Source organism: Coregonus lavaretus, assembly GCF_964263955.1.
Source record: "Coregonus lavaretus genome assembly, chromosome: 7".
Classification (NCBI taxonomy): domain Eukaryota; kingdom Metazoa; phylum Chordata; class Actinopteri; order Salmoniformes; family Salmonidae; genus Coregonus; species Coregonus lavaretus.
Window position 1 is genome coordinate 39,671,948 of NC_139994.1, and position 25,804 is coordinate 39,697,751.

Here is a 25,804-nt window from a genome sequence, read left to right on the forward strand (position 1 = left end):
CAGAAAACAGGATTTTGTAACTAATTGAGCTAAAACAGTCATTCTGCTCATAGATTATGCATGAAAGAACTACACATTGACACATCCAGCCCAAAGTCGCCAAAGTTACGGAACATGTCTTTAATGGATGAATTAAATACAAGGGAGGAGCGAAAACCTGCAGACACACAGCCCTCCAGGAATTGAGTTTGATACCCCTGCAATTACATTTTCCCATTTTGATTGTCATTCTGATTACTCTATCTACTGTATTCCCAGGGTTTTAAAGGTTCCAAAGGAGACATGGGAATCCCTGGCACATCTGGAGAAAAAGGAACTGTTGGCTTACCTGGTTTACCAGTAAGAGTCTATCCACTAACCTTAACACATATCAAATTATTCTTGACTCCAATAAGCGAAAGCAAATAGCTTCATCTTCGAGAACTATCACTATAGCTTCTTTTGTAGGACAGCACTATAGATCAAATATGCTGACTGTCTTGAACACTTTGAGCAGCCTTCTTTAGTATGTAATAATGAATGTCCTGTTTCCTAGGGCGTCAACGGATTGAAAGGAGATAAGGGTGATACCGGTCTGCCTGGTCCTCAAGGGCCCTCAGTAAGTGAACTCCACTTCAGAGGCCTGCTTGGCAAACTGTCAGTGTATGACCACAAACAAAAGCTATATGAAGGTGATTATTTAACCATGTGAGTTATATTATTTCAACCTGATTGGATGTCTCCCTCTCACATACAGATTATTGGCCAACCTGGAGCACCTGGGCTCCATGGACCCCCAGGCCCCATGGTGAGTTGTCCCCCTAAATCAGGGTTGGGCAGTTCTAGTCCTCAAGGGCCGCATTTACGTCACACTTAACTCTAACACACATCTTATGAAACAAATTGTAATTGTGGTGTAAAGTGAAGACTATTAGTTGTTTATATTAATCTGGTGCGTTAATGTTGGGTTGGAGTAAAAGTGTGACACCTTTGTGGCCCTCGAGGACCAGAGCTGCAACCCCTACCCTAGAATATCCATTAAAACAACTGGGATTCACTGTAAAGTGAATCCCATTACCAAACCTTTAAAAATTACCAGAGAGTGCCACTGAACTATAGGGGCTTAAGTTTACTAAGTACGGTCTATAAATTATATTAATCCATCCTCATCAGTAGGTTAATTACCTTTTTGGAGGATCAAAACAATCCAGAGCCTGTATCGACCATATCTTCTCAGTCTGCACAATAGTCAGAAATAGACTAAAGGAAAATAAGCCTACTTTTGTATGTTTAATTGATTTCCAGAAAGCTTTAGATGTTGCAAATAGGGGTCTTTTAGCCTATAGTTTGATAAAGATAGGGGTTGATGGGAAATTTTATCACACAATGCAGTCCCTCTACAAACCAACTGCCTGTGTGCGTGTTAACGAATATCATACAGATTGGTTTCCCACACCCTCATGTATAAAACAATGCGACACCGTATCACTGACTTTGTTTGCTATGTTTATTAATGATTTGGCAAAATAAATTAAACAGTTAAATATTGGAGTACGTTATGATGATGAAATGCTACGTATCCTCCTATTTGCTGATTATATTATTTTGATGACATAAACTGAACTGATGATCTTTAGAAATGTTATTATGTGCAGTCAATTGGTGCATAAGATGGAGACTCATGATCAATCAGGAAAAAAACACAGATAAATCATTTTAGAGAACCAGGTACTAAGAGAAGTTTTGGTGAAGAAATTATTGAGTTTACTAGCGATTATAAATATTTAAGTCTTAATTTTGATGAACATATGACCTTTCTATACTGCACATCTGCCCTGGCCAACTCAGCAAGTAGTACTCTTGGGGGAGTTATAGGAAAAACTAAAAGATATTGGTTATGCAACATATTCCAAACTCTATGAGACATGCGTGTGTCCTGTTCTGGACTATTCAGCATGAGTGTTGGGTGCTAAGAGGTATCTAAAAAACATGTGTCCATAACATAGCAGACTATGTAACAATTGTGACCTCGAAGAGATAGAGAATGAAATTCATTTGATCCTCTATTGCCTTTTCTTCCACGATATACGCTTGCCCTTATTCCAGAAAGCACACCAGATATACCCTGGCATTATGAGTGGTGAAGAGAAACAAATATGTTTTTTGTCCATTGTGTATTTCCGTTAGCTGAATTTTTTGATAAAGCCTGGAATAAAAGATAAAGAGCGACCTATAATTAAATTAAAAAAAATATTTAGCTCCAGACATATAGCAAAGTTGTGTGATGGCCTATATCTCTCACACTTGAATATTCTCTTTGTACTGGGTTTAATTTTTCTGTTTAATTTTACTGTTTTTAATCGGGTTTTCTTTGTGTTTTTTTTTACTGCGCTAAGGATATTATTGCTTGGATAACCTTATCTACTATTATGTAATGATTTCCTTTTCATTCTGTATGCGGTGCGCACTTTGCAGAACACCAGAAGAATTATCACTGTGAATTATTGTAATGTTTGTTCATGTGTCAATTAATCCCATGAGGGATGGGTTGCCAACTGCTGATTTGACGTGAAAATACAGTTTCATTCATTCATTCACTAAAATGCATCTCTGGCTGGTCTATCCAGGGGCCTACAGGCATATTACCATACAATGAAATGTAAATACAAGCCAGACAGCCAGTTGGATTTTAGATTGGCAGTGAATTTTGGATTCAGTGTCATGGAGTTTCAGTCCAAGCTGTTATAATGTGTTATGTAATTGAAGTAATTGTTGATGAGTATTGAGTGTTGCTGTTATACAGTGTTTGCGATATGTGTCATAGTTCAAAGGGACAAGATCTTCCCCACCCTTTTCTGACAACTATATACTGAGGTATCATGGGGCGGCAGGTAGCTTAGTGGTTAAGGGCGTTGTGCCAGTAACCGAAAGGTCGCTGGTTCTAATCCCCGAGCCGACTATGTGAAAAATCTGTCGATGTGCCCTTGAGCAAGGCACTTAACCCTAATTGCTCCTGTAAGTCGCTCTGGATAAGAGCGTCTCCCTACTCTCTGGATGATTCCCATAGATAGCCTGGTCACCCATAACAGCTGACACTCCCACTCATTACTCAGAGGCATTCATTCAAAATACACTGGGTTACAAATCTGACATAGGATAAACTACAGTATGTCCCCAGTGGTGGACAACTAAATTAAATGACTTCTGCATCTACTGATGATAATGTTCATAATGTTTTTATCTCCCAAATTATGCAGAGAAATCTTATGCACTCTCCAGGACTTATCACCCTGGGGCACAGACACAAGTCAAGTAGTTGAATTTAATGTTTGCATGGTTTTATTTATCATAGGCAGTTGACAAAAAAGTAATTTGTTCTGATTGTCAAACTAACTATCTGTACCTCTGGTTATGATGGGCTGGTTTCCCAGACACAGATTAAGCCTAGTCCTGGACTAAAAAGCTCTTTCAATTAAGAATCTCCATTGGGAATGCTTTTTAGTCAGGTAGTAGGTTTAAATGGGGGCTGAACTCACTGATTTACCTCACTTTTCCGACTCCTCATTAAGAAAAACTATTTCTGAAACGCGAATTGCGTCTTGAGGGTGTGGTTTGATATGGGTGTGTTATGTTCGCTATATCGTATTCTGGCAGTTATCATTGTTTGTTCCTCTTCACTCACCGTAGTTGAGATATATACAGCCACCGTACTATGACTTTGGCTAAAGGAATAAATTGATGCTAACATTAGCTCACGAATGTGAGGATGTTTGAGGTGGAAAAACCCAAGCTGTTTATAAAGAACAGGTCCTGTTCTTTCAACATAACATTGGCAACGATTTCTTAAATCTCGCAAATCTCAGTATTGGAAAATACTGACTTTATAACCAAATGTATCCTGTTGGCACTAGAATAGATGTATCTGACTAATATTGATGCCACATCGGCCGTTTTCGACCAGAGAAGTTGTTTTTTGGGTTCAGCTCCTCTTTAATGTGTATGGGAAAGCAACCAGATAAATACTGTTGAAAGCCAAGTAGGTTTTATTTATGGTCAAACTGACTTATCCAATCTGGAGTGTTAAGGGCTTTTTGCACCTGAAATGCTAAATGAGTCAGCAACACTTTTCCTTATGGAAATCCACTTTTCCCATTATCTGCATGTTCACTCAGCAATATACAGTAGGTCTAGTTATCTTCCCAAAGTTACTCCGCAATGTTAGCATACATAAACTTTCTTGGATGCAACAACAGAGGTACAGTGGCTTGCGAAAGTATTCAACCCATTGGCATTTTTTCTATTTTGTTGCCTTACAACCTGGAATTAAAATTGATTTTTTGGGGGTTTGTATCATTTGATTTACACAACATGCCTACCACTTTGAAGATGCAAAATACTTTTTATTGTGAAACAAACAACAAATAAGACAAAAAAACTGAAAACTTGAGCGTGCATAACTATTCACCTCCCCCCTCAAAGTCAATACTTTGTAGAGCCACCTTCTCTTGGGGTATGTCTCTATAAGCTTGGCACATCTAGCCACTGGGATTTTTGCCCATTCTTCAAGGCAAAACTGATCCAGCTCCTCCAAGTTGGATGGGTTCCGCTGGTGTACAGCAATCTTTAAGACATACCACAGACTCTCAATTAGATTGAGGTCTGGGCTTTGACTAGGCCATTCTAAGACATTTAAATGTTTCCCCTTAAACCACTTGAGTGTTGCTTTAGCAGTATGCTTAGGGTCATTGTCCTGCTGGAAGGTGAACCTCCGTTCCAGTCTGAAATCTCTGGAAGGCTGAAACAGGTTTCCCTCAAGAATTTCCCTGTATTTAGCGCCATCCATCATTCCTTCAATTCTGACCAGTTCCCCAGTCCCTGCCGAAGAAAAAAAAAGAAAAACATCCCCACATTTTTAAATAATGATTTAATGGTGCTCCGTAGGATGTTCAAAGTTTCAGATATTGTATTATAACCCAACCCTGATCTGTACTTCTCCACAACTTTGTCCCTGACCTGTTTGGAGAGCTCCTTGATCTTCATATTGCTGCTTGCTTGGTGGTGCCCCTTACTTAGAGGTGTTGCAGACTCTGGGGCCTTTCAGAACAGGTGTATATATACTGAGATCATGTGACACTTGCACACAGGTGGACTTTATTTAACTAATTATGTGACTTCTGAAGGTAATTGGTTGCACCAGATCTTATTTAGGGGCTTCATAGCAAAGGGGGTGAATACATATACACGCACCACTTTTCCGTTATTTATTTATTTGAATTATTTTTCATTTAACTGAGTTATTTTTTTCATTTAACTGCACCAATTTTGACTATTTTGTGTATGTCCATTACATGAAATCCAAATAAAAATCTATTTAAATTACAGGTTGTAATGCAACAAAATAGGAAAAACGCCAAGGGGGATGAATACTTTTGCAAGGCACTGTACATTAAAAGTGTATCATGGATCCACTGATAAGATAATGTGTTGAGTTTCACAACCGTAGCTCCTTCTAAAGTGAATGCTTATACCTTGCTCCTAATGCATATTCCTGAAAATGTAATTTAGTAAGAAATTACATTCATTCCATGTTGCAGATTTGTAAAAACATCATCAGGTCAAACTAACTGATACAATTAATGAAAACATGTTTTCTTGATTCTATTTTTCAGGGACCCCATGGATTCCCTGGACCAAAGGTAAATCCAAACAAGAAAATGTAAAAGACAGCTGCTTTTGCTTTTATTAATAATGCATGCATGCCCCACATTAAAATGTAAAAAGTTTAACCATTAGATATACAGTTGAAGTCGGAAGTTTACATACGCCTTAGCCAAAATGTCAGAATAATAGTAGAGAGAATGAATTATTTTAGCTTTTAGTTCTTTCATCACATTCCCAGTGGGTCAGAAGTTTACATACACGCAATTAGTATTTGGTAGCATTGACTTTAAATAGTTTATCTTGGGTCAAACTTTTTGGGTAGCCTTCCACAAGCTTCCCACAATAAGTTGGGTGAATTTTGGCCCATTCCTCCTGACAGAGCTGGTGTAACTGAGTCAGGTTTGTAGGCCTCCCTGCTCGCACACGCTTTTTCAGTTCTGCCCACACATTTTCTATAGGATTGAGGTCAGGGCTTTGTGATGGCCACTCAATACCTTGACTTTGTTGTCCTTAAGCCATTTTGCCACAACTTTGGAAGTGTGCTTGGGGTCATTGTCCATTTGGAAGAACCATTGCGACCAAGCTTTAACTTCCTGACTGATGTCTTGAGATATTGCTTCAATATATCCACATAATTTTCCTTCCTCATGATGCCATCTATTTTGTGAAGTGCACCAGTCCCTCCTGCAGCAAAGCACCCCCACAGCATGATGCTGCCACCCCCGTGCTTCACGGTTGGGATGGTGTTCTTTGGCTTGCAAGCGTCCCCCTTTTTCCTCTAAACATAACGATGGTCATTATGGCCAAACAGTTCTATTTTTGTTTCATCAGACCAGAGGACATTTCTCCAAAAGGTACGATCTTTGTCCCCATGTGCAGTTGCAAACCGTAGTCTGGCTTTTCTATGGTGGTTTTGGAGCAGTGGCTACTTCCTTGCTGAGTGGCCTTTCATGTTATGTCGATATAGGGCTCGTTTTACTGTGGATATAGATACTTTTGTACCTGTTTCCTCCAGCATCTTCACAAGGTCCTTTGCTGTTGTTCTGGGATTGAAAGGCACTTTTCGCACCAAAGTACATTGATTTCTAGGAGACAGAACGCGTCTCCTTCCTGAGCGGTATGACGGCTGTGTGGTCCCATGGTGTTTATACTTGCGTACTATTGTTTGTACAGATGAATGTGGTACCTTCAGGTGTTTGGAAATTGCTCCCAAGGATGAACCAGACTTGTGGAGGTCTACAATTTATTTTCTGAGGTCTTGGCTGATTTCTTTTGATTTTCCCATGATGTCAAGCAAAGAGGCACTGAGTTTGAAGGTAGGCCTTGAAATACATCCACATGTACACCTCCAATTGACTCAAATTATGTCAATTAGCCTATCAGAAGCTTCTAAAGCCATGACATCATTTTCTGAAATTTCACAAGCTGTTTAAAGGCACAGTCAACTTAGTGGATGTAAACTTCTGACCCACTGGAATTGTGATACAGTGAATTATAAGTGAAATAATCTGTCTGTAAACAATTGTTGGAAAAATTACTTGTCATGCACAAAGCAGATGTTCTAACCGACTTACCAAAACTATAGTTTGTTAACAAGAAATGTGTGGAGTGGTTGAAAAACAAGTTTTAATGACTCCAACCTAAGTGTATGTAAACCTCCGACTTCAACTGTATGTAATACCTTATTATACCTTTCCTTGTTAGGTACTGATATGTACAGTATACCATGCTGCAAATTCCAATGTTCTGCCCAGAAATATGGGCTGTGGTAGAATACTTTGAAATTGAATCCTTCTTTCTTTCCCACTTTAGTCTGTTCTGTTCTGATAGGATTTGTTGGGTGAAAGCAAAGTTTCCAACATGTTAATTTCATGAATCCAGTTGTATTAGATTGTTAGATGTATTAGATGGTTTGAGGGGGCGGGCAGGAATTAAGCATTTTTAACGTATTTAAACTTGGCCCAACCCCAATTCTCTCCAATCCAATCCATTTTTTATAATTCTACCAGACCAATTTGGCTGGATAAAATTATATTTGGGACATTTTTATTTATTTATTAATATTATTTGTTTAACCTTTATTTTATCAGGGTTCCCCATTGACACCAAGGCCTCTTTTTCTAGGGAGCCCTGCATGAACACAATTTATACAATTTACAACATTTAAACATACAACGTAATAAAAGCATACAATGCTATAATCAATTTAAGAAGCAAACACATTCCTCAACAATGTGGTCCTCCATTAACAAATTCAACTGCCCTTGAGGCACCAGAGCATCAAGGTGCAGAGAGCTCTGCAGTTATTACAGTGCATTCGGAAAGTATTCAGACCACTTTACTTTTTCCAAATGTTGTTATGCTACAGCCTTATTCTAAAATTGATTAAATTATGTATGTTCCTCATCAATCTACACACAGTACCCCATAATGAAAACGCGAAAACAGGTTTTTAGAATGTTTTACAAAAATAAATAAAAATAAAATACCTTATTTACATAAGTATTCAGACCCTTTGCTATGAGATTCGAAATTGAGCTCAGGTGCATCCTGTTTCCATTGATCATCCTTGAGATGTTTTTACAACTTGATTGGAGTCCACCTGTGGTAAATTCAATTGATTGGCCATGATTTTGAAAGGCATACACCTGTCTATATAAGGTCCAACAGTTGACAGTGCAAGTCAGAGCAAAAACCAAGCCATGAGGTCAAAGGAATTGTCCGTAGAACTCTGAGACAGGATTGTGTCGAGGCACAGATCTGGGGAAGGGTACCAAAAAATGTCTGCAGCATTGAAGGTCCCCAAGAAAACAGTGGCCTCCATCATTCTTAAATGGAAGAAGTTTGGAACCACCCAGATTCTTCCTAGAGCTGGCCACCCGGCCAAACTGAACAATCTGGGGAGAAGGGCCTTGGTCAGGGAGGTGACCAAGAACCCGATGGTCACTCTGACAGAGCTCCAGAGTTCCTCTGTGGAGATGGGAGAACCTTCCAGAAGGACATCCATCTCTGCAGCACTCCACCAATCAGTCCTTTATGGTAGAGTGGCCAGACGGAAGCCACTCCTCAGTAAAAGGCTCATGACAGCCCGCTTGGAGTTTGCCAAGAGGCACCTAAAGACTCTCAGACCATGAGAAACAAGATTCTATGGTCTGATGAAACCAAGATTGAACTCTTTGGCCTGAATGCCAAGCGTCACGTCTGGAGGAAACCTGGTACCATCCCTATGGTGAAGCATGGTGGTGGCAGCATCATACTCTGGGGATGTTTTTCAGTGGCAGGGACTGGGAAATTTGTCAGGATCGAGGGAAAGATAAACGGGGCAAAGTACAGAGAAATTATTGAAAATCCTGCTTTTGCTTTGTCATTATGGGGTATTGTGTGTAGATTGATGAGGGGGAAAAACAATTTAATCAATTTTAGAATAAGGCTGTAACCTAACAAAATGTGGAAAAAGTCAAGGAGTCTGAATACTTTGTGTTAACAAAAAGAAGTAAAGAAAAACATATTTCAATCACTTCAAAATTTGATTTGATTAAAATGATTTTGATAAATGAGATGACAAATTATTCGATGGTGGATAACAAAAGTTGACGTGAGAGAATTGATGATGAAATTTAGAGTTAATTGGACTAATCGAATTTAACATATGTACAGTAGGTATGACCCTCATAATGACTCAAATGCTCATACAAATTTGTGCAGTGTATGTGTCTACTAAATTCTGTCCATCATTGTATTGCCCATCCCCTGCTCCTAACCTCTGCCACTCTTCTTGCATTTAGGGGGAGGCTGGGAATCATGGTCTGAAGGGAGTGCGCGGGGAGTCAGGGCACAAGGGGGACAGAGGACCACTGGGCCTCCCCGTAAGTACAACACAGTCCTCCATCCTGTGAAATAATCCCACCACCCCAACCCTGTCCTCCATTTTCCACCCCAAAAGCCTCTCTTCTGCTTTCAGCCCCTGACCTACTTCCTGCTCTTTGTGTGCATTCCTGCACAGCATATATTTATGTGTCTCTTTTGTGTCTGTGTCTGTTTGTCTGTCTGTCTCCTCCTGTGTTTGTCTTTCTCTCTCTCATTCGCCTGCTTGTGCCGACAGCATTTCAACCTCCCTGTGACGTTTTGTTGTATTTCCCCCCTGTCCCAATAACGACGTTCAACAATAAGTGTCCGTTTCACTGTGTTCATCTTGTACTAATCCCGCCTTGTTCATGTCACTCATCCCTCCATAACGGCACAGGGAGCCTCCGGCTTGGACGGCAAGCCTGGAATTAGGGTGAGTTTCTTGTGACCCAGCTTCACCCCCCCAATCCCTCCCCATGTATCCTGAAACCTATTGTTGACAGCCTCCATCCACTGAATGGATATTCTGTTCCGCTATCTTTATAGACAAGAAAAGGTTATGTATACTGTTTTAATTCGATATTGAAAACTGAATTGCCCCCTTTCAAAGCCAACACCAGTATTCAGCATGGCTTTCAATCTTAAAAGTTCAAAGCCCCCAGTTGCAGGAACAAGAGAGATAACTACACTGAGTATACCAAACATTAGGAACACCTTCCTAATATTGAGTTGTACCCCCCCTTTTTCCCTCAGAACAGCCTCAATTCATCGGGGCATGGACTCTACAAAGTGTCGAAAGCATTCCATAGGGATGCTGGCCCATATTGATTCCAATGCTTTCCACACTTGTGTCAAGTTGGCTGGATGTCCTTTGGGTGGTGGACCATTCTTGATACACACAGGAAACTGTTGAGGGTGAAAAACCCCAGCAGCGTTGTAGTTGTTGACTCAAACCGGTGTGCCTGGCACCTACTGCCATACCCCATTCAAAGGCACTCAAATCTTTTGTCTTGCCCATTCACCCTCTGAATGGCACACATACACAATCCATGTCTCAATTGTTTCAAGGCATAAAAATTATTATTTAACCTGTCTCCTTCCTTCCATCTACACTGATTGAAGTGGATTTAAGAAGTTACATCAATAAGGGATCATAGCTTTCACCTGGATTCACCTGGTCAGTCTATGTCATGGAAGGAGCAGGTGTTCTTAATGTTTTGTATACTCAGTGTATAATGACAGCAGGCATTTCAAGGTTCTTGATTGTCTGTCGATGAGTGTGCCAGACCCCGAAGAAGGCACAGTGATGCCGAAACGTTGGTGTTTTTTTACCCAATAAATTACTGGGAGGTTATACATATGGAGTGTGCGACTCTCTTTGTTTTTATAGATGAGTGTGCCATTAACACAGCATTAACACTCACTCATACATTATTTGTCTCTCGTGTCCAGTGCATGAGAACAAGCAGCTGCTCAGTGTTCCAATATTCTATCAACTTGAATCATTCAATATAATATTGCATTTTGTCTAGCTGCAAAATACAATGCCCTATGTCCATTATTTGGAATGTGAAATTGGAGCTCACTTTTCGGGTGGACCATAATCAACATTATGGTACAGTATATGGGAATGTAGCCTGACCAAAGTGTGGTCTTACCTGAGGGTCTTTCTTACCCTTGTCTCCACCTCTCCACAGGGTATGGACGGGCCTGTGGGTCCCTCCGGTCCAGCCGGGCCAAAGGGGGACATAGTAAGTGTGTGATATATGATATTTGCATAGTTGACTGTGTTAGCTAGCTACCACACTAACTTTGATAGCCTTTTGGTAGATGTGTGTTATTAAAATGTGATACCTATTTGTGCTTGTGTCAGGGTGAGAGAGGAGCTGCAGGTGAACCCGGGCCAAGGGGGCCTTATGGACTTCCTGTAAGTGTGCTCTGATAAAATCAAAACCCCCAGCCAACACTCCAATCCAGTCCAAATAACAAACACAATCTTAATATCAGTCTCACAACTTCATAACTAACTTGAGAATTTGTCATTTGGTGACAGAATTTGGCATATACAAGAACTAACTTGAAATAGAATTTGGCATTGTTTCAATACAAAACAACTTGGCATTGTTTCAATACAATTCAATTATAGTTTCATGTATCTGAAAAGGTTCTTACTTTATTCTGTGTTTACTTTTAGGGAGCGGCTGGAACACCTGGCCTTGATGTGAGTGAGGCAGTTATGTCTGTCCCTGTCAGACTTGTGATATCTGTAATTCCTATATCCCAAACTGTTCTTCTTAATTTGTTCTTCAAGAGGAGAGTAATTTCATTTCACCATAAAGTATGCTCTGTATCAAAGTACATTCTGCAAATATACTGGATGTATAAGGCTGTCAAAATGGCAGCACTAGTCTCTCTTTCTGAGTATACACATTTTCCCCATAATGCTCTCTCTGTATCCCTTTGTGTTCTCTCTGTATCTCTTACTGTCCCCCTCTCTATTTCCTACTCTCTGTTCATCTTCTCGCTTTTCTAGGGGTGTAACATTGTCAGAGAGGAAACAGAACCTCCTTGGACGTTCTATCTATACTGTTCCTAGATCAGGTTTATCAGATACACTACCCAGGGCACCAGTACTGAACTAGAGTTGTATTTTGCAGGGGTTGCCAGGCTTAAGGGGAGAGAAAGGCGACCTGGGGGAAAGAGGAGAAAAGGTACAGTTGAAGTCGGAAGTTTACATACACTTAGGTTGTAGTCATTAAAACTCGTTTTTCAACCACTCCACACATTACTTGTTAACAAACTATAGTTTTGGCAAGTCGGTTAGGACATCTACTTTGTGCATGACCCAAGTAATTTTTACAACAATTGTTTACAGACAGATTATTTCACTTATAATTCACTGTATCACAATTCCAGTGGGTCAGAAGTTTACATACACTAAGTTGACTGTGCCTTTTAACAGCTTGGAAAATTCATCATTTGAGTCAATTGGAGGTGTACCTGTGAATGTATTTCAAGGCCTACCTTCAAACTCAGTGCCTCTTTGCTTGACATCATGGGAAAATCAAAAGAAATCAGCCAAGACCTCAGAAAATAAATTGTAGACCTTCACAAGTCTGGTTCATCCTTGGGAGCAATTTCCAAACACCTGAAGGTACCACGTTCATCTGTACAAACAATATTACGCAAGTATAAACACCATGGGACCATGCAGCCGTCATACCGCTCAGGAAGGTGATGCGTTCTGTCTCCTAGAGATGAACGTACTTTGGTGCGAGAAGTGCAAATCAATCCCAGAACAACAGCAAAGGACCTTGTGAAGATGCTGGAGGAAACAGGTACAAAAGTATCTATATCCACAGTAACCTGAAAGGCCGCTCAGCAAGGAAGAAGCCACTGCTCCAAAACCGCCATAAAAAAGCCAGACTACGGTTTGCACATGGGGACAAAGATCGTACTTTTTGGAGAAATGTCCTCTGGTCTGATGAAACAAAAATAGAACTGTTTGGCCATAATGACCATCGTTATGTTTGGAGGAAAAAGGTTGTTGCTTGCAAGCCGAAGAACACCATCCCAACCGTGAAGCACAGGGGTGGCAGCATCATGCTGTGGGGGTGCTTTGCTGCAGGAGGGACTGGTGCACTTCACAAAATAGATGGCATCATGAGGAAGGAAAATTATGTGGATATATTGAAGCAACATCTCAAGACATCAGTCAGGAAGTTAAAGCTTGGTCGCAAATGGGTCTTCCAAATGGACAATGACCCCAAGCATACTTCCAAAGTTGAGGCCTACAAACCTGACTCAGTTACACCACCTCTGTCAGGAGGTATGGGCCAAAATTCACTCAACTTATTGTGCGAAGCTTGTGGAAGGCTAACCGAAACGTTTGACCCAAGTTAAACAATTTAAAGGCAATGCTACCAAATACTAATTGAGTGTATGTAAACTTCTGACCCACTGGGAATGTGATGAAAGAAATAAAAGCTGAAATAAATCATTATCTCTACTATTATTCTGACATTTCACATTCTTAAAATAAAGTGGTGATCCTAACTGACCTAAGACAGGGAATTTTTACTAGGATTAAATGTCAGGAATTGTGAAAAACTGAGTTTAAATGTATTTGGCTAAGGTGTATGTAAACTTCCGACTTCAACTGTAGATCTAGATATGCTACCTTAGGGAATGAATATCACTCCCATAATGTTACCTTGAAGAACTGGTGTCAATGGACAATGAGGGAAAGGAACTAAGCCTTGTAACTACAAAGTGGATATACTTTCGAAAATGTAATTTAACTTTAACTGAGTGGACATACATGTATGACAGTTGTTATGACAATATGGAAGGAGTGGTATGGTATTTGACATAGCTGTCACTGATGACAAATAATGGGTCTCAGGATACTTTCATGGTAATAATGTGCTGTACAAATTTGTATGAGCATTTGTATGAGTCATTATGAGGGTCATACCTACTGTACATACGTTACAGTCGATTAAAGTCCAATTAACTCTAAATTCCATTATCAATTCTCTCACATCAACTTTTGTTATCCACCATCGAATAATTTGTCATCTCATTTATCAAAATCATTTTAATCCAATCACATTTTAAAGCCTCCGAAAACTGTGATTGAAATATATTTTTCTTTACTTTTTTTTATAACACTTACAGTGCCTTTGGAAAGTATTCAGACCCCTTGACTTTTTCCACATTTTGTTAGGTTACAGCCTTATTCTAAAATTGATTAAATTGTTTTTTCCCCTCATCAATATACACACAATACCCCATAATGACAAAGCAAAAACTGTTTTTTATACATTTTTGCAAATTTATATATTTTTAAAAAATAACGGAAATATCAAATTTACATAAGCCTTTACTCATTACTTGGTCATGGCACCTTTGGCAGCGATTACAGCCTCGAGTCTTCTTGGGTATGACGTTATGAGCTTGGCATGCCTGTATTTGAGGAGTTTCTCCTATTCTTCTCTGCAGATCCTCTCAAGCTCTGTCAGGTTGGATGGGGAGCGTTGCTGCACAGCTATTTTCAGATCTCTCCAGAGATGTTTGATCCGATTCAAGTCCGGGCTCTGGCTGGGCCACTCAAGGACATTCAGAGACTTATCCCGAAGCCACTCCTGCGTTGTCTTGGCTGTGTGCTTAGGGTCGTTGTCCTGTTGGAAGGTGAACCTTCACCCCAGTCTGAGGTCCTGAGCGCTCTGGAGCAGGTTTTCATCAAGGATCTCTCTGTACTTTGCTCCGTTCATCTTTGCCTCGATCCTGACTAGTCTCCCAGTCCCTGCCGCTGAAAAACATCCCCACAGCATGATGCTGCCACCACCATGCTTCAACGTAGGGATGGTGCCTGGTTTCCTCTAGAAGTGACCTTTGGCTTTCAGGCCAAAGAGTTCAATCTTGGTTTCATCAGACCAGAGAATCTTGTTCCTCATGGTCTGAGAGTCTTTAGGTGCCTCTTGGCAAACTCCAAGTGGGCTGTCATGTGCCTCTAGGAAGAGTCTTGGTGGTTCCAAACTTCTTCCATTTCAGCATGATGGAGGCCACTGTGTTCTTGGGCACCTTCAAAGCTGCAGACATTTTTTTGGTACCCTTCCCCAGATCTGTGCCTCGACACAATCCTGTCTCTGAGCTCTACGGGCAATTCCTTCGACCTCATGGCTTGGTTTTTGCTCTGACTTGCACTGTCAGCTGTTGGACCTTATATAGACAGGTGTGTGCCTTTCCAAATCATGTCCAATCAATTGAATTTACCACAGGTGGACTCCAATCAAGTTGTAAAAACATCTCAAGGATGATCAATGGAAACAGGATGCACCTGAGCTCAATTTCGAATCTCATAGCAAAGGGTCTGAATACTTATGTAAATAAGGTATTTTATTTTTATTTATGTGTGTAAAAAATTCTAGAAACCTGTTTTCGCTTTGTCATTATGGGGTGTTGTGTGTAGATTGCTGAGTTTTTTCATTTATTTAATCCATTTTAGAATAAGGCTGTAACGTGACAAAGTGGAAAAAGTAAAGGGGTCTGAATACTTTCCGAAGGCACTTAATAAGAAGCTGAACTCAATTAAACTAAAAGTGAATTGAGAGTTTGTCCATTGACAACAGGCAGTTGTAACTCATATTTCTATTGGTTTTCTGCAGTTTTCAATCATGAGCATTAACCTTCTAACATCCCACTTTGTGTTCTTTGGACTGTTGTTGACCTGACCCTTTTAAATGGCCTGTAACATTGAGCGTCTGTGTCAGTATACTGCTTTAGTGTTATGATGAGTGTAAATTCTTCCCAATTAAACTCTATCCCTTTTTTTGCCTACACCAGGGATGGGCAACTCCAGTCCCCAAGGACTGGAATTTCCCATCCCTGGCCTACACAGTACAATCAATGCATCCTATATTTCTTCACTATAATGCTGCCACAAATTCTTTTTGCAAATATTAATAACTAAATTTGCATTTTCCATGTTCACTAAGCTTCCTCTATGGTCTTTTTTCAAATCTCATTCCGATTGTGTTTTCAACATTTCTTCAGACCTAATGCATTATGAAACCATATCTTATGGTTTAATCTAGTCTAAGTCTGTGTTTACCCACAACAGCTCTCAAGGCTACACTAACGCTTTGCTTCTGGCAACATGGGTATTTCCATGATTTCATGGTTGAGGCCTTTTCCATTGTAAATCAATTCAGGAAACTTTAATTCACTACATGAATTGAAAAGAAACAATTATTACTGAAAATAATGGTCAAATTTTCAGAGAAATAAATTACATTTCAATTCACTTTCTGAATAGACTCAGTGGAAATGGAACAGACCTCAACCATTATTATGCACTTTTGCAGTGGACTGTGAAAAGGGATACAGTTTTTGCTGTTTCTTGTTGGGGGAATGGGGTGTCTTCTGTGCCTCTGGAGGTGTTTTCCCTGCTACTCTTTCTCCTCCCTTGTGCCCTCTTAAGTCCCAAGTGACTCTCCTATGCTCCTTCCCGCTCTTCCTATTCTGAGGAATGTTCTGGACTTCCCATTTTCCGGTCCCTAATTCTAGTACCTCTCCTATCTAATATTGACTACAGTATGTCTTCCCATCCTCTATAAGCAATAGCTTTTAATCTCTCCCCCTTCATTTGCGGGGTCGTGCTAATGTTTTGAGCTGACTATTCTGACCATTGTAAACCATTGTGCGGATTAATCTATTCAGTGCCATGACAATCAGTCATTGGAAGGAATACATGTATATTTTTTTAACTTAGGTTTCTTTGGGATTTATCAAATCCCTTTTGTAACCAGATAGTTTTGTGGAACCAGGTTGAAGTGTATAATCTTTTTTAATGAGTACCAGAAAGTACCAATTGTTAACATATACCAGTGGAAACAGTGCTGTAGAATAAAGTGCAACCGAAAAGTATAACCTTCACGGAGATCTCTACTTTATACAGATGTAGGATCTTAATTCGTGCCAGTTTGCTACAGCAGGAAAATAATCCTGCAGCAACAGGAAATGTGAATTATTATGTGGATTATAATTAATGGACTTTTTTGTAGGGGTTGATACATTTTTTGTAAGGGGAAATCAAGTCTCAAATTTCAAAGCGGAAATGACAAACTTCAGAAGCCTTTTTAAACCTCAAATACACTACACGTTTTAAATTTCCTGAATTGCAGGAAAGTTCTTCTGCAACAGTGTGATCAGATTCTACATCTGTATGATGTTTAAATTGGCCTTGCTATACCCTAATACCCAGGGAATGATAGTTCATATGAGATGCAGTTTAGCCAACAATGTGCTTTGTGAAATTCTGCAAACAGTGAGTTATGGACAGTGACATTATAGTCAAGGTTTAGTTCCATCTTCTAATTTGATTAGTTACATGAGATTTCCAAATTGTGAATCAAATGGACAAAAAAAAAAATATACACAAATGTTCATTCTCATTGGACTCAGAATATTCACCCTTCATCTGTGAGTGGAAATTATTATTGACCTGACCAAACCATTGTATCCACAGGGGGAGAAGGGAAAGAAGGGCAAAAAAGGGCCTAAGGGGGAGAAAGGAGAACAGGGTGCCCCTGGATTAGATGCACCCTGCCCATTGGTATGTCCCAAGCTAAGAGCGACGTAAGACAGTGGACCCCCAAAAAGGAGGATCCCCCCTGGCTAACTTGGCACCCAGCGGTTGTGAAAAATCCCTGAAAAAGCTTAATATCACAGAAATGGATTATGTCCCTCTGAAGTCCTATTGGCCAGTGCTAAGACCTGGGCAAAGGACCAGATATTCCATTGACTAAATTATTGGATGATGGGCTGGATCTAGGTGTCTGTAGGTCACAGGGTGGCTCCTTCTTTCCCTCGATCTTATCCCCTTAGCTGGGGGATGCATTGGGTGCTCCGTCCACATCTTTCCCAGTAACACTCCCAGGTCATCTTTACGAACAGGGGTTCCGGGGCTTTAAGGGTGAAAAGGGAGAGCCAGGGCAGCCTGGTCTGGATGGGCTGGATGCCCCGTGCCAATTGGTACAGTATTCCTCTTTTCTTCTACCTCTCCAATGCATGGCTTCAGCATGATTGGACCCACCCACCAAATCATCCATCAACTCCCACTACAAATTACCACCAGCTCACATTCTAAATCACCTCCAGGTTTTTCAGACATGTATTGTCTCTTTTAGTGCCATAAATGCTACCACAACAACAACACACTTCTTCCTGACTAACTGACTGCAAGCAGCCCTTCTTAGATACATACCAGATACAGACCTACTGTAAATCTGCAATGGAATGCCACTGTACGTAAATGTAAAGCAGTGGATCTATTGTATTCTCCCTTGAGATGTATCCTTCTAACTTAATCCTCCTCCCCCTACTTTTTCAATAAGTGTACAGGGACTCTTTCCTAGAAACAATACCCTTCCTTAAATGGACTGTTTCGCTTCCACATTTCTTTAACATCCCCAGTTTCAAAACGGACTCTAACCATGGCAAGCTAAAGTCTTAGTTCCATCAGTTTTCTTCTTTACTGATGAGTTTCCGTGCAATTGGAGCATGGACCTTACCCCTCCTACCTTTAACTCCCTCTCCCCCTTCTGTACTTGTACCAATTGGGCACACCATGACCAAGGAGGGAAGATGTGAAATCAGTTATTGCCCTAGACCTTTCCAATGCCAGCTACAACTCAAATTTGTAATTCTCGTTTGGTTTCGGGGAGAAGTGTTCTTATCTTGTGTGATTTCTGAGATGTCGTTAATGAATGGTATGTAATGCATGGAACTGATGATTGCTTTTGTGCCAAGGGTCCTTCATGAGTTAATATATCAAGCTAGATTAAATGTATGTCAACATATTATTCTCACCGAACAAATTACACTTCAAGAGTGTTGATATGTTTGCTATATGTTTACAGTTTCACATTTGTTTAGGACTATAGACCCTGTACAATGGCATTTTAATTATTCATAACTTTGGATACATTTTGAATACATTAACTAAATATATACCTAAGGGAGGACCATATCATTGCATGATGAGATTAATTTTACTTTATATAACCTGCATGAGTGAGAATTCATTGAAATGTGATAAAACATCATCAAACCTGAGCATGGCATTACATTTTCCCTTTAGATTTTGATTGAAAACAAGACTATTTAAACATGCAATATCTAAATTACACAAGCAATTAACTAAAACATAAGTTATATGATAAATGTATCACTAGATTTTTTATGAAATTAGATTGAGTCATGTACTATGCTCTGGATGTAAAGAAAATGTAACAAATCATTTAATGAAAAATGATGGTTTGAAGTTGAACCTCTAATCTTAAATAGTATAATGTCTGTTAAAGGGATAGTTTGGGATTTTGACAATGAAGCTCTTTATCTTCTCCCCCAGAGTCAGATGAACTCGTGGATGCCATTTTTATGTCTCTGCATCCAGTATGAAGGAAGTTAGAGGTAGTTTCGTAAGCCAATGCTAACTAGCGGTGGCGCAATGACTGGAAGTCTACAAGAGTATACCAACTGTTCCCATAGACTTCCAGTCATTGTGCTAACACTAGTTAACAATTGCACTAACGCTAGCTAGCAACTTCCTTTAAACTGCACGCAGAGACATAAAATGCGTATCCACGAGTTCATCTGACTGGGGAAGTAGATAAGGGGGTTAATTGCCAAAATCCTGGACTATCCCTTTAATGTCTGTAAAGTAGTGTACTTCATCTCTGCAGTGAAAGCCCTGTGTCTGTCAACTAAAAATCTTACATCACTGGGTTATATGTCTTATGCCTATTGCAGCACAAGATAGGACTCAAAAACTACTGCATATGAAACATTCCATCACAGACATCATCATATATTTGGGAATCCCAGTTTTGAAATAACAACACTATTTTTGTACTTGTGCTGGAGATATGAGGTACACTCCTTCAAAGACCTTGTACAACGTAATCACAGACTTAGAGACACAACATCAAACAAACATTTGTGAATGTCAGTTTTGGGCAATAAAATGTCTGTTTCTGTCACAATTTTTTGTCACTAACTGGTAATTTCTTCCCCTTTCTGCTCCCCTTACTAGGGCCCAGACGGACTACCAATGCCTGGATGTTGGCAGAAGGTAAGCATTATCTCGGTAATGTAATCCCTGTTAAATCCCAGTACACACACACACAGAAAGAGTTAAAGTCTCTGGGTGAGGATTTGAGCTTTACTCAGCCTTGGCCATAAGCATGTTTTTTTTTATATTCGTTGGTTCACATAAATATGTGAGTGGTGTGTGAAATATCTACATTTTTCAGGCCTAAAAATGGTCACCCCATGTCTGTCTCTTACCTCATCTCACTATATCTTTCTCTGTTGTTTTTCTTGCAGTGATCAATCTAACCCGAAAAGCATGGAGTTTGTAAATAATGCTTCTTTTTTGGTATTTATAGTTTTTTTAAATGGAAAATATAAAATAAAGAAGAAATATACTGTATTGTATGTGTACAATGAAAAAGAGCAAAGGTCCATCACTCCTAGCTGCTTCTACTCACCTCACTATGTGGAACGTGTGTCACTCTCACATCCACATCGTGGAGTCCAGATCCTTGGCCAGCAGCAGAACTTGCACACACACAAAGGTGTTTAGTCCCAGTCCTTGCATGACCAGAGTGCTTGGGCACAGATTGGAATGTCATGGCAAAATTTGATTCAAGGGTAGTAAGAAGACTGAAAAGGAGGTTGTGAGAGCAGAGGATGAGGAGAAGGAGGCATTGTAGGGATCTGGACTGGCTCTTAAAAGCTTGAGCTCACCATCCATTCATGACATACTACTAGCTTAAAAGACTCCATTCCAACAAAACACCCTCCCCACTCCCCAAAGAGCATGACGACTGTTCCAAACTATATTTAGGCTATATGTATTGATATACAGCACATATTTCATTGTTGTGTGGTCAAATTTTATGGCTTCAGCAAAACACTAACTGGCTGTCAGTCAATCTTACCTACTCAAAAAAGAAAACCCAGAGCTTTAGATTTGTGGTTTTATTTGCTCCTTTTTCTTTTAATGTTCCAAAGGGAGTCACGCCTTGGCTGGTGGCTTAAAAAGAATTGTTCCCCAGGAAGTCAATTTGGGTTGATTTTCTTTATTGTGGTGGGATCTGCAATGAGTCAATAGATACAGGTCTTCACCGTTGCACTTGGGTGGGTCCAAGGGCCCGTTCCCTGCTGCCAATGACCACTTGTTATTGGACTTGGAGGAGAGTGTGGGAGCTCACTGCACTGTGCACAGACAATCGGAAATGGGTTAGGCTGACAAGGACATTGGATTCAACGGACCTGTTTGGGATCCCTCCAAGTAGGGGAGACAGTGGGCCTCGGCAAGGAGACTCCAATCATCTCTCCTGCCAATCACTGGTCTCCATGGCGATCAAGGAGTGTGTCTGCCTGTAACAATGTTACAGTCACAACACTACAAGGTCAAGATGGAATTCTGCCTTTTTATTTGAAGTTTTACTCTTGTACTTACTTGTAATACTTTTTTCTGTGTATAACAGCCTTTGGTGCCTCAAGATTTTGTTATTCATTCCTTTATCAGAACTGTGCAACTTTTTGTCCTGCTTTGAGTAATTGGAATGGTCTTTATTGCGCAATGGTAACCTCTTGTAAATTGTTAAAGTATAAAAACACCTATGTTGCACTCTTAATATATATTGAACGTTGATATTACTGGGTGTTAATATGGCATGTACATTATGGCTTCAAATGAACATAAACTTCTGTGTAACACAAAGGGAATTTGTTTGTCGCAAAGATTTAAGTCATTTTTATGATTACACAGCATCAGATTTTACACTCATTTGAAGAAGCATACAGTATGTGCAAACACTGAGATATATAACACTTGCTGGCCATTAAGTGTAAAATTCATTCTGTGAGTTACAATGTGCTTCACTGCAAGTTTCATGTATCTTTACATTTAAATGCAGTAATATGTCTGCAACAATAAGCTTTTTGTACATTTTGACCTGGTAATTCAGTATAGGTGAAAATGCCTTTCGGTATATCCATAATTTGTTGCTAGATAATTGTTGTTTTATCCAAATGTCAAGTGTCAGTTTGCATCAACTGGATAATGTCTACAGTACACCATACGAAACATTCAACCTTTTTTTATTATTTTGTTTTCTCAAACACATTTCATTTCAGTTGAATTTGTAACCCAGAATCAGATTCATTGCCATTTACATCACATTCCAAAGCAATTTCGACAAAAAAAGTGGGCCTATTTCTTCATTTCTTAATGTTAAGGATTTCATAATCCCAACAATGCCCTTATGCACAATGATTTTTTATGCATAATAATATTCGGTCTAGTGTAGCAAAATTTGAAATTGTGTTTTTGACATTGGTTAAAAGTGGAGACTCAGAGCTAGAAAATGGTATATCATTGTCACGGTCGTTGAGAGACGGGTCAGACCAAGGTGCAGCGTGGTATGCGTACATGTTTATTAGAACAAATAAACACTTGACAAAACAACAAAAACAACGTAACCGTGAAGGTCCTAAGGGCTAACACCACAAGCCTATCAGGAACACAAGATCCCACAACTAAGGTAGGCAACCAGGGTACCTAAGTATGATCCCCAATCAGAGACAACGAGCGACAGCTGCCTCTGATTGGGAATCACACCCGGCCAAACCTAGACATACACATACTAGATCTCCAACATAGAATATGATCACATAGATCTCAAACTGAAACTCACACCCTGACCCAACCAACAAGAGTTCTCTAGGTCAGGGCGTGACAATCATACACTACAGTTGAGGAACAATGGGAAAGTAATTCTGCTTTGAAAGTTGATAAACTTGTAACCTCACTTTTGAGAAAATTGCATTTGAATGTTTTGGTACCTACTGGAGAGCTCTTCTTTGTCTACACACATTCACACCCTCTTTAGCCCCACCCATCTCTTTAAGGGTTGATCCGAGCGTTCTGTCCTAACAACAGCAGTCAAGCACCCAAGCTAACTGGCTAACGTTGTCTAGCTTGCTAGCTACTCACAGACCATTTTACTTGCCCTAGCAGAGCTGGTTAGGCTGTTTTTATGTTATCCAGAGCGTTGGTGACTGCAACTGTGCTGCTGGCAACAATTTACACATTTTTTTCCAACGTTTACAGACACCGGCCATATTCAATGGGTGTTGAGCGTTCGTAAATTTGTCAGTTATTCTGTGCTCTGGCACACTCAGACGACAGCAAGGTTTAATTTACCAGCTACGTCTATCAACAGTTGTCGCATTGGCATTCTATTGAAATGGTTACTTGCATAGTGGAGTATTTTGTTAAGACATGTAGCTAGCTTGCTAGGTAAACAATTAACCATAATCCCAACTGATAACGTTACTACCCTGCATGAATCTGCAGGTAGCTAACCAACCAGGTTCAATGTTAGCTAGCTAACATTAGGCTATAACAAGCAAAGCAAATGGCTCTGAGGTACGAATAATATTACTACACAGATCATACACGTAAAGTTAGCTAGCTGACCTAACAACAGCAGTCAAGCACCCAAGCTAACTGGCTAACATTGGCTAGCTTGCTAGCTACTTCCAGACACAAATGAGAGAACAGCTCACTGACCATTTTACTCGCCCTATTGAAATGGATACTTGCATAGTGAAGTATTTTGTTAAGACATGTAGCTAGCTAGCTAGGTAAACAATGAACCATAATCCCAACTCATGACGTTACTACCCTGCATGAATCTGCAGGTAGCTAACCAAACAGGTTCAATGTTAGCTAGGTAGCTAACATTAGGCTATAACTAGCTAAGCAAATGGCTCTGAGATACGAATAATATTACTACACAGATCATACTTGTAACGTTAGATAGCGAGCCAGCCAGCTAACGTTAGCTAGCTAGCTAACAGTACACTTTAACTTGAAATGAAAACAACTTTCTGTCAAAATTAGAAACGTGTGATATCTGAAAATGTAGCTAGCTAGCTAGACTATCTTACCCGTATACATCATGGATGGACACTTCTCCCTGTCACGGATGCCATGGTTGCCCTTAGTTCGATTGAAGATGTAATCCGGAAACAGGTGTTTTCTCCATCTCTTTAGCTATCAAACTCTAATTCCACTGATTTCAAAACTCGGTCCTCCAGAATGTGGAGAGCAACACTTATGCAGTTCTACTATGCAATATATATTTTTTAAAAGCCACAGACAGGATTACCTACACATACTGACCAGCTCAAATAGACAGAAGCATTCTACATGGCAGACCAATCCGAACTCATCTCTCGGCATGTCTAGCCCACTCATTATCTCAGCCAATCATGGCTAGCGGGAAGTTTGCTATCTTTTTCTGTGGCTAAACCAACTAGGCTCATAATTTAACAATTGTATTCGTATTTACAGATGGCATACAAGTTTGTTATTAAGGCAAATGAAAGTTCACATGTTTCAGATGGCAAAAAACGCATTTGGATTTTTATGAAAAAGTTTACGTTCAAATGGCTCTCCTGTGAAGTAGTGACCCGCGACATATGCCTAGTTTCCTGAAACGAGTCACATATTAGAAATCAATTACTACAATATGGGACGGTTTCCCAGACACAGATTAAGCCTAGTCCTGGACTAAAAAGTACTTTCAATGGAAAATGTCTATTGAGCATACATTTGAGTCCAGGACTAGGCTTAATCTGTGTCTGTGAAAACCGGACCTATATCAAATAATAAAAGTGTTCTTTTTTTGTTTTTGTGACAAGTTTGCCCACTCCACCCCAACCGTACAGTGCTATCGATGTCACAAAGTAAATAGTATGCTAGTGAAGTGATAATGCCCGAGAAGCCGGTGTTGGTTGGATATATTGGCATGGGTATTGTTAGGCCCGAGATGAAGTCGAGGGCCGACAAACCGTTCCAATATATCCAACAAACACCGGCTTCGAGGGCATTATCACTTTTATACAACGGGTTACCAACATATTAAAATAATGATTGACATATTTTCATTAAAAACGTTATTTGGATTAATTTATTTGTACTATTTCTTCCTTCCACAAGATATAGTCCCGACACAAATCTAGGGTTGCTAGAGACGCGACCCAGTCGTTCGTTCTTTTTGTTCTGTATCTATGGAGGCGACCCAGTTGTTCGTTCTAAATGTTCCATTGCCATACTGGCTTGCAACGATCTTATCCCTTGCTTGCTAGCTAGCCAACTACGGCTAACTTACAGTCACGTCAAAATGTTCAGCCAGAATAACAGCAAAGTAGCTGCATTTGCATTTGTTTAAGCTGTTTTCTAGTGACATTTATTTGGATACATCCATAACAATTTTAAAATTTACATTTAAGTCATTTAGCAGACTCTCTTATCCAGAGCGACTTACAAATTGGTGCATTCAACTTAGGATAGCCAGTGCGACAGCCACCCTTTTTTTTCTTTTTTATTATGTGGGGGAGGGGGGGTAGAAGGATTACTGTTATACTATTCCAGGTATTCCTTAAAGAGGTAGGGTTTCAAGTGTCTCCGGAAGGTGGTCAGTGACTCCGCTGTCCTGGCATCGTGGGGGAGCTTGTTCCACCATTGGGGTGTCCAGAGCAGCGAATAGCTTTGACTGGGCTGAGCGGGAACTGTGTTTTCGTAGAGGTAGGGGGGCTAGCAGGCCAGAGGTGGGTCTAGGTCTAGAAGGATAAGAACAGAGGAGAGAGAGTTAGCTTTAGCAGTGCGGAGAGCCTCCGTGACACAGAGAAGAGCAGTCTCAGTTGAATGACCAGTCTTGAAACCTGACTG

At 40.1% G+C, this 25,804-nt stretch overlaps 1 protein-coding gene across 1 annotated transcript in view; it reads left to right on the top strand.

Annotated features, from left to right (window-relative positions):
• The window catches only part of LOC311132386 (uncharacterized protein), a gene marked incomplete at both ends in the record, with an annotated part of 161,782 nt that extends 140,686 nt beyond the window's left edge, over window positions 1-21,096 (top strand). Inside the window, 13 exons of the mRNA XM_084165651.1 lie at window positions 259-339; window positions 536-598; window positions 737-787; window positions 5,649-5,675; window positions 9,426-9,506; window positions 9,884-9,919; window positions 11,184-11,237; window positions 11,360-11,413; window positions 11,681-11,707; window positions 12,144-12,197; window positions 17,519-17,605; window positions 20,087-20,125; window positions 21,070-21,096. Coding sequence (XP_084021777.1) covers window positions 259-339; window positions 536-598; window positions 737-787; window positions 5,649-5,675; window positions 9,426-9,506; window positions 9,884-9,919; window positions 11,184-11,237; window positions 11,360-11,413; window positions 11,681-11,707; window positions 12,144-12,197; window positions 17,519-17,605; window positions 20,087-20,125; window positions 21,070-21,096 — 681 coding nt within the window. The remainder of the gene's footprint in view (window positions 1-258; window positions 340-535; window positions 599-736; window positions 788-5,648; window positions 5,676-9,425; window positions 9,507-9,883; window positions 9,920-11,183; window positions 11,238-11,359; window positions 11,414-11,680; window positions 11,708-12,143; window positions 12,198-17,518; window positions 17,606-20,086; window positions 20,126-21,069) is intronic.
• Window positions 21,097-25,804: the final 4,708 nt, after the last annotated feature.